This window comes from Ceratotherium simum, chromosome 33, assembly GCF_057802395.1.
Source record: "Ceratotherium simum simum isolate JZ-2026a chromosome 33, ASM5780239v1, whole genome shotgun sequence".
Lineage (NCBI taxonomy): Eukaryota > Metazoa > Chordata > Mammalia > Perissodactyla > Rhinocerotidae > Ceratotherium > Ceratotherium simum.
The window spans coordinates 16,993,950-17,005,926 of record NC_141932.1 but is presented as its reverse complement, the minus strand read 5'-3'; the positions used below and the strand labels follow the sequence as shown (position 1 = coordinate 17,005,926).

General features: G+C 62.5%; 1 protein-coding gene and 1 pseudogene across 3 annotated transcripts; both read left to right on the top strand.

The window, feature by feature from the left end:
- Positions 1-1,875: 1,875 nt before the first annotated feature.
- On the top strand, positions 1,876-7,253 carry LOC147912862 (mitochondrial import receptor subunit TOM40 homolog; annotated as a pseudogene). Its single transcript, XR_015549551.1, has 5 exons — positions 1,876-1,975; positions 4,729-4,932; positions 5,173-5,249; positions 5,361-5,463; positions 6,600-7,253. The product of XR_015549551.1 is annotated as a mitochondrial import receptor subunit TOM40 homolog (transcript).
- Positions 7,254-9,122: 1,869 nt separating this feature from the next.
- On the top strand, positions 9,123-11,940 carry APOE (apolipoprotein E). Of its 2 annotated transcripts, none has more exons than XM_014795256.2 (4): positions 9,123-9,254; positions 10,006-10,071; positions 10,580-10,763; positions 11,110-11,940. In XM_014795256.2, exons 2-4 carry the CDS (start codon positions 10,029-10,031, stop codon positions 11,813-11,815), a joined length of 933 nt encoding a protein of 310 aa, XP_014650742.1. In that variant the 5' UTR covers positions 9,123-9,254; positions 10,006-10,028; the 3' UTR covers positions 11,816-11,940. The 2 variants fall into 2 exon arrangements, with proteins under 2 accessions (XP_014650742.1, XP_087277708.1); XM_087421582.1 differs by lacking the exon at positions 9,123-9,254 and adding an exon at positions 9,596-9,757.
- The last annotated feature ends 37 nt before the right edge of the window (positions 11,941-11,977 follow it).

Below are 11,977 nucleotides of genomic sequence, written 5' to 3'. Positions count from 1 at the left end.
CAGGGCTGACGCTGTCTCTGAGGGCAGGCGTGGGGACAATGAACTGGGACCCCAAGGTCTTTTCAGGGTCCAAAAGGGACAGGGCATGATGGCGTCGCAGGACTTCTTTCTGATAGGAATGTCAGAGCTATCAGAAGCTTCTGGAAGAATCCAGGCACCTGGAAAGGCTTCAGAATCAATGACTGTGTCTGAGGGGGAGAAGGGCCTGGGCTCGAGGATTCCTGGGCCTCAGGGGACGGGCTGGGGTCTGACTCAGTTCAGGGGGTGGGACTGGGTCCCCGTGTCTCAGGCCTCTGAAGCTGGGGGGACGAGGAGCTGTGCCATTTGCCACCTAGGGCTCAGATGAGCTGACACCCCTGATCCCCTCCAGACAGGGGAACTGAAATCCTGTCTGTCACCCACACGTACGGTCTGGGCGGGAGGTGGCTGGGCAGAGATGACCCCTCATTACCCAGAGGAGCTCCCCCACCTACCCTGCCAGCAACTTCTGAGGCCAAAGCAAACAGCCTGGGCCCGCCTGGCACTGGGCCCCTCCAGGGACAGGCGTGGGGCTGTACTTGAGCCTTGACCCTGAAGGACTCAGGGCTGCCCGAGGTCTGAGCATGAGAGGGACGGGGTCTGAGGCGCCTGGTGCTGACATGAGGAGGACAGACTACGGGGGGTTCCCCCAGGGCAGGGGAGTGGGGAGAGGTGTGGGGCTGGATGGACTTTGGAAGTGTAGCCGGTGGACGTGCTGATGGAGGGGACATCAGGATGAGGCGTCAGAGAGGTGTCAGGATGACCCCGTGGTTTGGGCCTGAACGATGGGAAGGATGGAGTTGCTGATTCCTGCATCGGAGTCTGTCTGCGCTGCCATTTGCTCTGTGGGGAGAGCTGGCTCCTGGGCAGGGAAGACAGAGGGACGAGGCTGTGAGGGCGGGAAGCCAGCATCCCCAGAGGGTAGGGGAGAGCCCCAGTGTCTGCCTGCCACAGGCAAGGGAGCTTCTCGGTTGAGGCCTCACCTCTGAGCTTCCTCAGGGAGAGAAGGGGTGACCATGGCAGGGAGAAGGGAGCAGCTGGACAGGTGAGGAGTGAGGGAAGGGCCCCAAAGGGTCATCAAATCCAGGACACAAGAGGCCTCCGAGGTGAAGCTGCACTGCGGGGCCCCACAGAATGAGGGGCCTCGGGGCAGGGAGAGGCCTGTTCTGTCCCCTGCTGAGCTCTGACAGCATCATCCCTCTGCTCACACACTTACTGCTGTGGGGCCCCAGGGGGCTTTTCTGACACTTCATGGAACCACTGGGTCCTCCTCCCCCAGGACCTTTGCGCATGCTGTCCCTCCTGCCTGGAATTCTTCTCTCTGCTCCTGCTGTGGCTGAGTGGGGGAGTCAGGGCACACATGTCCCCCTCACTAAGAGGCCTGCCTGGACCACAGTGTCGCTCATGTCTGTGCTGTGTCCTCACCCTGAACCTGGTCTTTGTCTCTCTTCCCACTGAAATGGTTTTGCTGGAACTGCCTGTCTCCCACACAGGATGTCAGCTCTTTTGGGGCAGGAACTTGCCTGTCTTAGTCCCCACTGTGTGCCCTGACCTGGAACTGTGCCTGGAACAGAGGAGTGAGCGGGGGTGATGGCAGGTCCCATTTCTGATGTCTTGCCCTTTCTCCGGCCCCGAGCATGTTACATGTGTCCTGTCCCTCATTCAGTCATTCTAGGCCCTGGGGACGGAGCCGTGAGGAGAATGGCTGGTGGAATCCTCTCGACAGCCCTGTGTGCCAGGTGCTGCCATTGCCCCATCAGTGAGGCCCAGAGAGGGGAAGTGCTTTCCCAAGGACACACAGCGGGTTGGACTCCGGGGTCTGTGCTCTTCTCTAGGGCACCGCACACCCCTGCAAACATGGACATCGTCCTTCTGTGCTCCCCAACACTGGCCTCCAGCTCCCCGTTCCCTGGAGCCCAAGGCCACCAGTGCCACTTCTGTTCCTCAGTTCTTACAGGTGTGTCTTCTCCCCTCAAACACTAATCAAATCAGGGCAACTGGGCCAGGGCGGAGCTGGCACACAGGAACTAGCACAGATGTTGGACTCAGACCTCTGGTGGCCCCACCCCTCTGAGCCTCGCTTCCCTCATCTGTCACATGGCAGAAGGGCAGCGAGCCCCCTCGGTGAAGGACGTAGTGGCAGAGCCCATCCCCGGCCCTCAGCGCAGGCCAGATGCACAGTGAGGGTCCCTGCGTGTTGGATCCCGTGGCCCCCACAGTGGCCGGGGTGGGCCGGTGTGTTCATGGCCCCATCTCACAGATGAGGGGACAAGGCACGGGGCGACATGAGTCCCCTGGGATCCCAGGGCAGGAGGCACAGGAGCTGGAATTGCATCTCGGCCTGACTCGAGAGCCCGGCTTCTCCCTGGTCCTCTCTCTCCTTCTCTGGGGCCTCTGCTTCCTTCCGAGCACCTGGCGGGTGCCCAGCCCCGGGCAGGCGGTGCTGGGACCCAGAGAGACCCAGACGGCCCCTTCCTCCCTCCCGGGGCTCCCAGGCCAGTGGGGACATTGGCCTTAAACAGATCATCACACGGTGACGTCACTCCTGTGGTGAGGGACCCTCCCAGGAAGGGTCAGGCCAGGAGAGCTCCTACAGGGGGGCCCGTCCCTCCTGGAGTGACAGGGATGCTTCTCTCAATGGGGGTCGGGGTCTGGTCCGCGGGAAGGTGGAGAGGGCACCGCACGAGGGATGGCCCAGAGGCCCGGGAGCCCCGGGTGTGGAGGGGGGACGTCCTGTCCGCCTGGGGCAAGAACGGCCCCCCTCGGGTGCAGCCGCACCTGAGCTGCCCCCTGGGTGGCTGCCCCTCCTGCCCCAGGCGACGTCCCCAAGGAATCCTGACGGGCCCAGCAGAGCAGGAGAGGCCAGGGGGTGGCTGCCCCACCTCCCTCTGTCCTCTCACCCCATCTTTATCTCTGCCCTCTCCCTGCTGGAGTCCTCCTTTCTGCCCTCACAGACCTCTGACCCACTGTCTCTCCTTCTCTCGGGGTTTTGAACTCACCAGGTTCTTCATGGCCCCTCCAGACCCTGCAGAGTGGCCCCTGGTGGAGAACTGCTGGTCCTGACCCAGCCCAGCCTTGGGAGCTCACGGGCCACAGGGAACTGGGTCTGGATGGGAGCAGGAAGGAACAATAGAGGGTAGGGAGCTCGAGTTGCAGGAAGGAGATGTTCCCAAAAAGGCCTGTACGAGGGCAGTCTGGGCAGCGAGCTGTGCAGCTCTGGAGGGTGAGCACCTGGGCCAGAGGCCCCGGGAATGTGCTCGGGGAGCAGAGAGGATGGGGTGCATGTGGGAACAAGCCAGATTCCTCAGGATGCACACGTGGGGACCTGGAGAGACGCAAGCAGCAGGGACCATGCTCCGTCTGGGGTCCTCACAGACTCCCAGGGGCTGCTCTGTCTGCTCGCCCCCTGCAGGGGGACCAGGGCGAGGGAGTGCATGGGGGTACTGCAGCATCACGTGGTGGTGGTGGCCCCAGTCAGGGTCGTGCTGGAGAGAAGGACCCAAATCCAGTTAATATCAGGGGCAAATATTGAGTCGGGCAGACTGAGCAGAGGGAAGGTCCACGGGGCAGAAGGGACTGTTTGCGGGGGGCTGATGGCAGAGAGAGAGAGAGGTCTGTGCTCCTGCCGCCCGGAGGGGGCCAGGCCGGCTGTGCTCTGGGAGGAGGAAGTGGATCTATTGGAAGCTGTGACCCAGCCCCCAGGGCCTCCCAGCTGTGTGTGAGGAGCCGGGGCCCCTGGGCACTGGGGAGCCATGGATGGTCGTGAGCAGGGGGGAACAGGGTCAGCAGTTGCTGTAACCAGGTCCCTGGGTGGCTGCCTGTGAAGGTGCTTGGAGAGGGTGCGACTGGGGCAGGGGAGCAGGGGGGAGGGTGGGCTGCGGGGCAGGGTTGAGGCAGGCCCAGGAAGGAGAGGGATGGTCAGAGAGATGTTCGGGGCTCTCCTGGCCTCAGTCCTGACAGTTGCCAGATCTGAGCAGACAGAGACTCTGAGCTGAAGTCCCTGTCTCTTTGTGCCTCTAGACAGTTCCTTTTCCTTCTCCGGGCCTCAGTTTCCCCCTCATTTAAATGAGTGGAGGAGCCCGGCCAGAGCTGTGCTGGTCAGGGTTTAACAGCTGGCTAGACGGGTAGAATTGCACCATCTCCTCGTTGGGAGAAGAGATGGGCACAGCGGCCCACGCGAGCCCACAGGGGCCAGCTCAGGCCCCAACCCCAGCCACCCAGAGGACCCTACCTGGGCCGATCCGGGACCCCTGGGCCGATCCGGGACCCCTTGGCCTCCCTGGTCCCACTGGCAGCCCCCACCCAGCTGTGCCCGCAAACGTGAGACCCCCACGACTGTCCCCTCACTCCCGCCCTGCTCCCTGGGGCCAGCCGGGCCTGTGCCTCTGCTTTTCTTTGTCTGGGAAGCGTCTCCATGCTCTGTGCTCAGTCCTGTCCCAGTGCCCTCGTTCTCCCCCTCCCTCCCCAACCTCTGTGTCTCCTTGTCCCTGCGTGTCCCCACTGTCCAGTGTCCTCTGGGCTTCCTCTTTCTCACTGGGTTGTGTCCTCTCACTCTGTCTCTGTCTGCCTTGGTCCTTGGGCTCGAGGCCTTCAGCCCAGCGGGGGACAGTCACTTGTTAGCTAACCCTCTGGGAGGCCTCAGGGCCATCCCTCTGGAGAGAAAGAGGACTAGACAGAAGTCTCCACATGGCGAGTCCTGCCTGAGGGCAGATCCAGAGGCTCCAGCAGCGGGGAGCCTGGAAGGCGACTTGGAGCAGGAATCTGGCTGGACAGACAGTGCCAGGCACAGAATCCTCAGGGCTCACTAGCTGCAGAGCATCACACTGGGTCTGGCCCCGGGTGGAGAGCTGGTCTGCCACCAGCGGCCCAGGGAGGAGGGCACTGTCATGTCTCTAGCTGGGAAATAATACACATGTGAACCTGGGGCTCAAGGGTAGAGTCAGGGCTGGGGTCCGGACTCCTGTGTCCCAGTGAGGAGAGGCTGGGGCCGGAATCTTGGGTACCAGGGAGGAGGGGCCTGGGGTCTGGAGCCCTGGGTCTGAGGGAGGAGGGACTGGGGGTCAGGAGCCCGGGGCCTCAGGGAGGAGGGGAACCTGGGATCCCAGAGGCCCAAGTCCCCTTGGGAACCTGCCCCACCCCTACCCTCTCTCACAGTGAACAACTGGTTGGCGACAGTCACGCTGGGCCAGGCAGGCATGCATGCCACCTACTACGACAAAGCCACTGACCAGGTGAGCTCATCCGACACTGGCTCCAGGACACACGTCCGGGCGGGGGTGGCTGGGGGCTGGAGTGCCCGGGAGCCCAGCTGGGAAGCTGACTCTGCTGCCCTGGCCCCTCAGCTGCAGGTGGGCGTGGAGTTTGAGGCCAGCACAAGGATGCAGGACACCAGTGTCTCCTTCGGGTACCAGCTGGACCTGCCCAAGGCCAACCTGCTCTTCAAAGGTACAGGCCTCAGTCTCCCTCCTGGAGGACGGGCGAGAGGGGACTCAGCTCTAGAGGGTGTGCAGGCCAGAGGAGATGGTACAGGCCTCAGTCTCCTCCTGGAGGACACACGAGAGATGACTCGGCTCTAGAGGGTGTGCAGGCATAGGAGATGGTGAGAGCGGCGAGCTGGGACTGTTGGGGGCCTGCAGACTCCCCGGGACGCTTCTTCAGAAGCTGGGGGCCGGGGCCTGAGCTTCGCACCCGCCATGCTGCTCCTCACCCCGCCAGCAGCCCTCCACTCTCTGCCCTCGGCCCTCTCTCTTCTTGGTCATGAGTGGACTGCAGCTTGGAGTCCATCCGCCCCACTTATCTCACATTAGTGGAAACGGAGGCCACTGGAGGTTGCACAGTCACGGCCAGATCCAGAACCTCCTCCTGGGCTGACTGGCTCTAGTCTTCAGTCTCTTCCGGGACCTCAGTGGTTCTCAATGTGGGGTGTGTGCAGACTCCCCCGCTGCTGCCTCAGTCTGCCTGGGCAGGGCTCTGAAGGTGGTGTTGAGGTCCAGGGTCTCTGCCTCTGAGGCCTGCCCTGCGGCCTCCTGACCCTGGCTCTGCACTCAGCCTGGTGTCAGGGGGTTGGGATCCAGGTCGGCTGCTTCTCTGCTCCTGTTAAGTGAGTGATCACCCCTTTCCAGGGTGGGAGGACGGCTCCATGCACTCGCACATCTGGAAGGCTCTGGGCCCCAGAGGAGATTTCAGTCTCTCATTTGGCAGATTCTGAGCACCTGCTCTGGTCAGCCGTGTGCTGAGGGTGCTGGGGACACCACGGTGACCAGGCCCTGTCCTCACAGGGCACACAGTGGAGGGGACAGGCCCATTCCCAGAGAGTGATGACCTCGTGTGGACAGAACTGGGCTGGGGGAGCCATGGGGGGTGGAGGGCTTCCTGGAGGGGGAGGTCACTGAGCTGAGAGCTGAGGAGGAAGAGGAATAAGGCAGTTGCTCTCAGGGGCGAGGGACCTGATGCGGGAACCGTGTGGTCGGAGGTCTGGGAACCAGCAGGCTGGCTGGTGGCATCTGAGGCGGCCTGGTTGCCATCCCACGGGGACAGGGCGGGCGGCCGGCACCGGCTCTCAGCACAGCCGTCCCCCACAGGCTCCGTGGACAGCAACTGGATCGTGGGCGCCACGCTGGAGAAGAAGCTGCCCCCGCTGCCCCTGACGCTGGCCCTCGGGGCCTTCCTGAACCACCGCAAGAACAAGTTCCAGTGCGGCTTCGGCCTCACCATCGGCTGAGCCCTCCTGCCCGCCTTCCACGCCCTCCCCCTCCAGACCCCTCCCCGCCCCTGCCTCGTGGGGGGGGACCCAGCCCCCTTCCCGCCCTCCCCTCCCTCCTCGGGGGTCCGGGGGCAGCGGAACGGAGGGGACCCACCGCCCCAGCAGCTGAGGGGGCTCCGGAACCACGGGGGCTCCAGGGTCGGAGCAGCAGGGGCAGCGCGCCCAGGGGGCCGGGGTCCCGGAGGGGATTCCAGAATCCGGGAGGACGCGGGATTCTGAGCACCAGGGGCAGAGGCGGCCACAACCTCAGGGAGGTGTCGGGGCGTCCCCGTCCCCAGAAGGTCCCTGGGCCCGGCCCCGAGGGGGCAGCGCAGAGAGGAGCTTCCCCACCCCCGTCCTCCGCCCCGCCCCCTTCCCCTCCCAGCCCCTCGGTAGAAATCATGTTTATAAGTTATGGAAGAACCGGGACGTTTTACAGAAAAAAAAAAAAAAAAACAAGAACAAAAAATATACATAAAAAAGCGATACGGGAGGCCTGGGTTGTCCTGCTCGTGTCTCTGACCTCTGCCCATCCCGTCTGTCCCGACCTTCCCACGGTGGCCGGTAGGGGGCGCTGCAGTGTCGGCGCTCAGAAGGCTGACGCCACCCACAGGGGGTCAAGCCTGGCCGCTGCCTGGACCCAGCTCACATGGGAATGGCCCAGCCCTGGCTCACACAGCCCCTGACTTGTGCCCTGCTAGGGGCATCACAGGCCTTCCCTCAGCAGGATGGCGCGGTCTTTCGGTCCCTTGACCCAGCTTGTGCTGGCCAGAGTGGCTGCACAGGACTTTGTCCTTGGGAGCTGTGGACACAGGCATGACGCTGTCTCTGAGGGCAGGGGTGGGGACAATAAGCGGGGACTCCAAGGTCCTTCCAGTTTCCAACACAGACAAGTCATGATGGGATCTTAAGACTTCTTTCTGATAGGAAGGTCAGAGCTATCAGAAGCTTCTGGAAGAATTCAAGCACCTGGAAAGGCTTCAGAATCAATGACTGTGTCTGAGGGGGAGAAGGGCCTGGGCTCCAGGACTCAGGCCTCTGGGGATGTGCTGGGGTCTGAGGCAGAGGTGGGGAGAGGGGTGGGGGTTGGGTCCCCTGTGTCTCAGGCCTCTGAAGGGGAGGTTGAGGAGCTGTGCCATTTGCCACCTAGGGCTCAGATGAGCTGACACCCTTGATCCCCTCCAGACAGGGGAACTGAAACCCCGTCTGTCACCCACATGCACGGCCTGGTCGGGAGGTGGCTGGGCAGAGATGACCCCTCATTACCCAGAGGAGCTCCCCCACCCACACTGCCAGCAACTTCTGAGGCCAAAGCAAACAGCCTGGGCCCAGCTGGCACTGAGGCTCCCTTTCTGAGAGGAGGCATTTGGCCTCCCCTGACCCCATGGAATCCGAGGTTCCCACACCCTGGAGGGACCAGGAACAAATCCCAGCTCCTCCAATTCCTCCTGTGTGGCTTCACCATCCACCTCATCCCTGAACCTTGGTCTGTCATCTGTGAAACAGCTGGGATTCATGTAACAGGGCTGCTGGGAAGGTGACAGCGTTGGAGCGCTCTTCGTGGCCACTCACAGCAGTCAGCTCTTAATACAGGACCCACTGTGTCCCAGGACTGTCCTCAGGACTTCCCACATCCAGTAGCTTGTTTCATCAGCAAACCACTGTGTAAGTGTAGCTAGTTCCTGGTTCTGTGGACCAAGAAACTGGATGTTCAGAGAGGCTAGGTCATTTGCCCAAGGTCACACAGCTGGCAGCCCATATTCAGGCCCGGACCATTTGGTTCCAGAGTCTGCAGTCCTAACTGAGCAACAGGAATGCTTTGTGCCCCGAAAAAGGCACAGTCTGTGGGCTTCTGGAATCCACAATGCTAGGTTTAGGGCAAAATGCTGGCTTTTCATTTTATAAATGGAAAAAGGGGCTCTGAGAGGTTCTTCCCTGTGCCCAAGGTCATAGCCAAAGAGGGAGCCAGGCTTAAAACCCAGGTTGCACTTTCAAAGCCTCTGCTTTTAGCAGATGCTTTTCACTGTCTCCACCCCTCCTGTCCCATTTCTGTCTGGGCCCCCAGCCCCTGCTCTCTGAGACCTCAGGAATCCAAGCCCCCAGCCCCTTCCTTCCTGTGCTCCAGGATTTCCGGCCCCCCGCCCCCTCCTCAAATGTTATTCATCCACAGAAAAAGAGAGGGGCAGGGAATGGGGGTTCTGGGCAGCTGCCAGCTCCTGTCCATTCCATACCCAGCCTCCCAGAATTGGGTGAGATGTCACCTCCCTTCGTGAGGACTGTTGGGGGGGGTCACAGGGCCTGCGAGCCCCACCTCCTTCCCCCTTCCTGCTGTGCTAAGGGGGGAACAGCCCACCTCGTGACTGGGGGCCGGCCCAGCTGGTCCTAACTCGGGAGGAGTAGGCGGGGCAGGGGGCAGCCCTTTAATTGGACGAGTCTGGATCCCTGAGTTTTATTCAGCCCCAGCGGAGGCAAAGGACACGGTTCCCCAGGACTGGTGAGAAGCAGAGCGGGGGGGGGGGGGGCACAGATTCCAGCTAGGGCTTCTGTGGGGGACGGGCTTCGGGGAGAGGAGGTGACTGTCCTATGGGACGGGACAGAAGTGGGAGCTGGGGATGAGGCAAGGGGACCGGAGCTACGGGAGGGGTGGGTCTCAGGGGCTTCCCGCCTTGGCTGGAAGGTGGCGTGGGGGGAGCACCTTGGCCTGTAGGAAGACCCGGATGAGCCATAGCAAAAGCCACGAATTGAGACTGTCATTTATTAAGCGCCTGCTGGGTGCCCCCATCGTCCTCAGATCTCCATTAATTGTAGGCGCAGAGGTGGCGGCGGGGCAGCTAGAGCGTCGATTGAAGGCGCACTTTTAAATGAGGATTAAATTAGCTAATGTATGGAAGATGGCACTTGATGTGAAGTTGGAGCTTAGAATGTGAAGGTAGAACGAGGAATGCGAGGTTGGAATTTAGAAAGCCCTGTTGGGACTCACCGGGAACTCGGGGCAGAGTGAGTGGAATTTGAACCCTGGGAGAGGGGGATGGAATTTGGGAGGCGGAGGCGGACCCGGGGATGGGGAGATAGGAGAAGACAGGAGGGATCTAAATAGACAAGGGAGGGGCCTCGGTAAATGTTTGTGATTGGATTAAGCTGATGCCCATCTGGGGCGGGGGCAAGGCTTTGAAGACCGGGGGCAGCGGGGCTCTGGGTGGGAAGAGTCCTACTGGCTGTTGATTGACAGTGTCTCCCTCCCGCAGGTTGACCAATCGCAGACGGCAAGATGAAGGTTCTGTGGGCTGCGTTGGTGGTTACGCTCCTGGCAGGTATGGGGCCGGGGCATGCTCAGGCTCCCTGCCGCTCCCCCTCCCGTCCTCCCGTGGACTCCCTGCCCCCCTTCCGTCCCTGGGTCCCCTCTTCTGCTGGTCTGTCGCCCCCTTGAGGGGAGGCCCAGGTCTGAGGCCTCTTCTGACATTCACTGACTCTGAGCCGCCATTTTCCTCTCTTTGGGCCTCAGTTTCCCCATCCTTAAAATGGGAGTTATCACAGTTTCTAATGCATTGTTGTGAGGCAGGTAATGAGCATTAGATAAGTGTCAGCTGGGATTATTTTAATACTCCATCACCCCAGCATGGCCCTACGTGAAGCACAGACAGATCCCCTCAATAAATGCATGTCAAGTGATTAAATAGGCCGGGCGTCCCTCCACCCGCTCCTTGCCCACTCGTGCGCTGGAGAAGCGCATGAGCATTTGTGGAGCACCTACTGTATACCAGGTACTGTGTGCCTGGAGCGGGCAAACAGCCCTGATCCCCGGGAACTTGCTCTGCGCAGGATGCGGGGCCGACGTGGAGCCGGGGCCCGAGGTGCAGCTGGGGAAGGAGTGGGCCACGTGGCAGGCCAGCCAGCCCTGGGAGCAGGCCTTGGGCCGCTTCTGGAACTATCTGCGCTGGGTGCAGACGCTGTCCGAGCAGGTGCAGGAGCAGCTGCTGAGCAGCCAGGTCACCGAGGAACTGACGTGAGTGTCCCCCCCTGGCCCCTGACCCTCCTGGTGGGCAGTTCCTTCTGGACTCAGCCCCCACTGGTCTGGGTTTCTTTCTGTCCCTGTCACCAACTCTTAGTGGTCTCTGTTCATTTCTTGCTTCCTTTTTCCATTCGAGCCCCTGGCCTTCCCTCTCTCTGATTCTGTCTCCCTCCATCACGCTAGCTTGGTCGCTCACACTCCTCCCTCCCATCTCTGCTTCCGTCTTGGCCCTTCCTCCTCTCCCGTCTCTCCCTCTCGGGGTCTCTCTGTCCCCATCTTGCCCTCCACCGCCGGGTCTTTCTCCCTCTCCACGCACACGCTCCGCCCTCTCGGCCCCCAGGGCGCTGATGGACGACACCATGAAGGAGGTGAAGGCTTGCCAGTCGGAGCTGGAGGAGCAGCTGGGCCCCGTGACCGAGGAGACGAAGGCCCGCGTGTCCAAGGAGCTGCAGGCGGCCCAGGCCCGGCTGGGGGCGGACATGGAGGAGGTGCGCAGCCGCCTGGCGCAGTACCGCGGCGAGCTGCAGGCCATGGTGGGCCAGAGCACCGAGGAGCTGCGGGGGCGCCTGAGCGCCCACCTGCGCAAGATGCGCAAGAGGCTGCTCCGCGACGCCGAGGACCTGCAGCGGCGCCTGGCGGTGTACCAGGCCGGGATCTGGGAGGGCGCCGAGCGCAGCGTGAACACGCTCCGCGAGCACCTGGGGCCGCTGGCGGAGCAGGCCGCCACCGTGCACACCCTGGTCAGCAAGCCGCTGCAGGAGCGGGCCGAGGCCTGGGCCCAGCGGCTGCGCGGGCGGCTGGAGAAGGCGGGCTTCCCGGTGGGGGACCGCCTGGACGAGGTGCGTGAGCAGGTGCAGGAGGTGCGGGCCAAGGTGGAGGAGCAGGCCAACCAGGTGCGCCTGCAGGCCGAGGCCTTCCAGGGCCGCCTCAAGAGCTGGTTCGAGCCCCTCGTGCAAGACATGCAGCAAAAGTGGGCCGAGCTGGTGGAGAAGGTGCAGTTGGCCGTGGGCGCCGTGCCCACCTCTGTGCCCAGTGAGAAGCAGTGAGCGCCCTGCCCCCGCTCCTGCGCCACGCCCCCTGCCTCCCCCCAGCCTGCAGGAGACGCCCTCCCTACCCCGGCTGTCCTCCTGGTGGGCCCTGGATTAATAAAGATGCATGGAGCTTTACGGCAGCTGCTGGGTGTGCGTGTCTGATTTCTCACGGCTCAA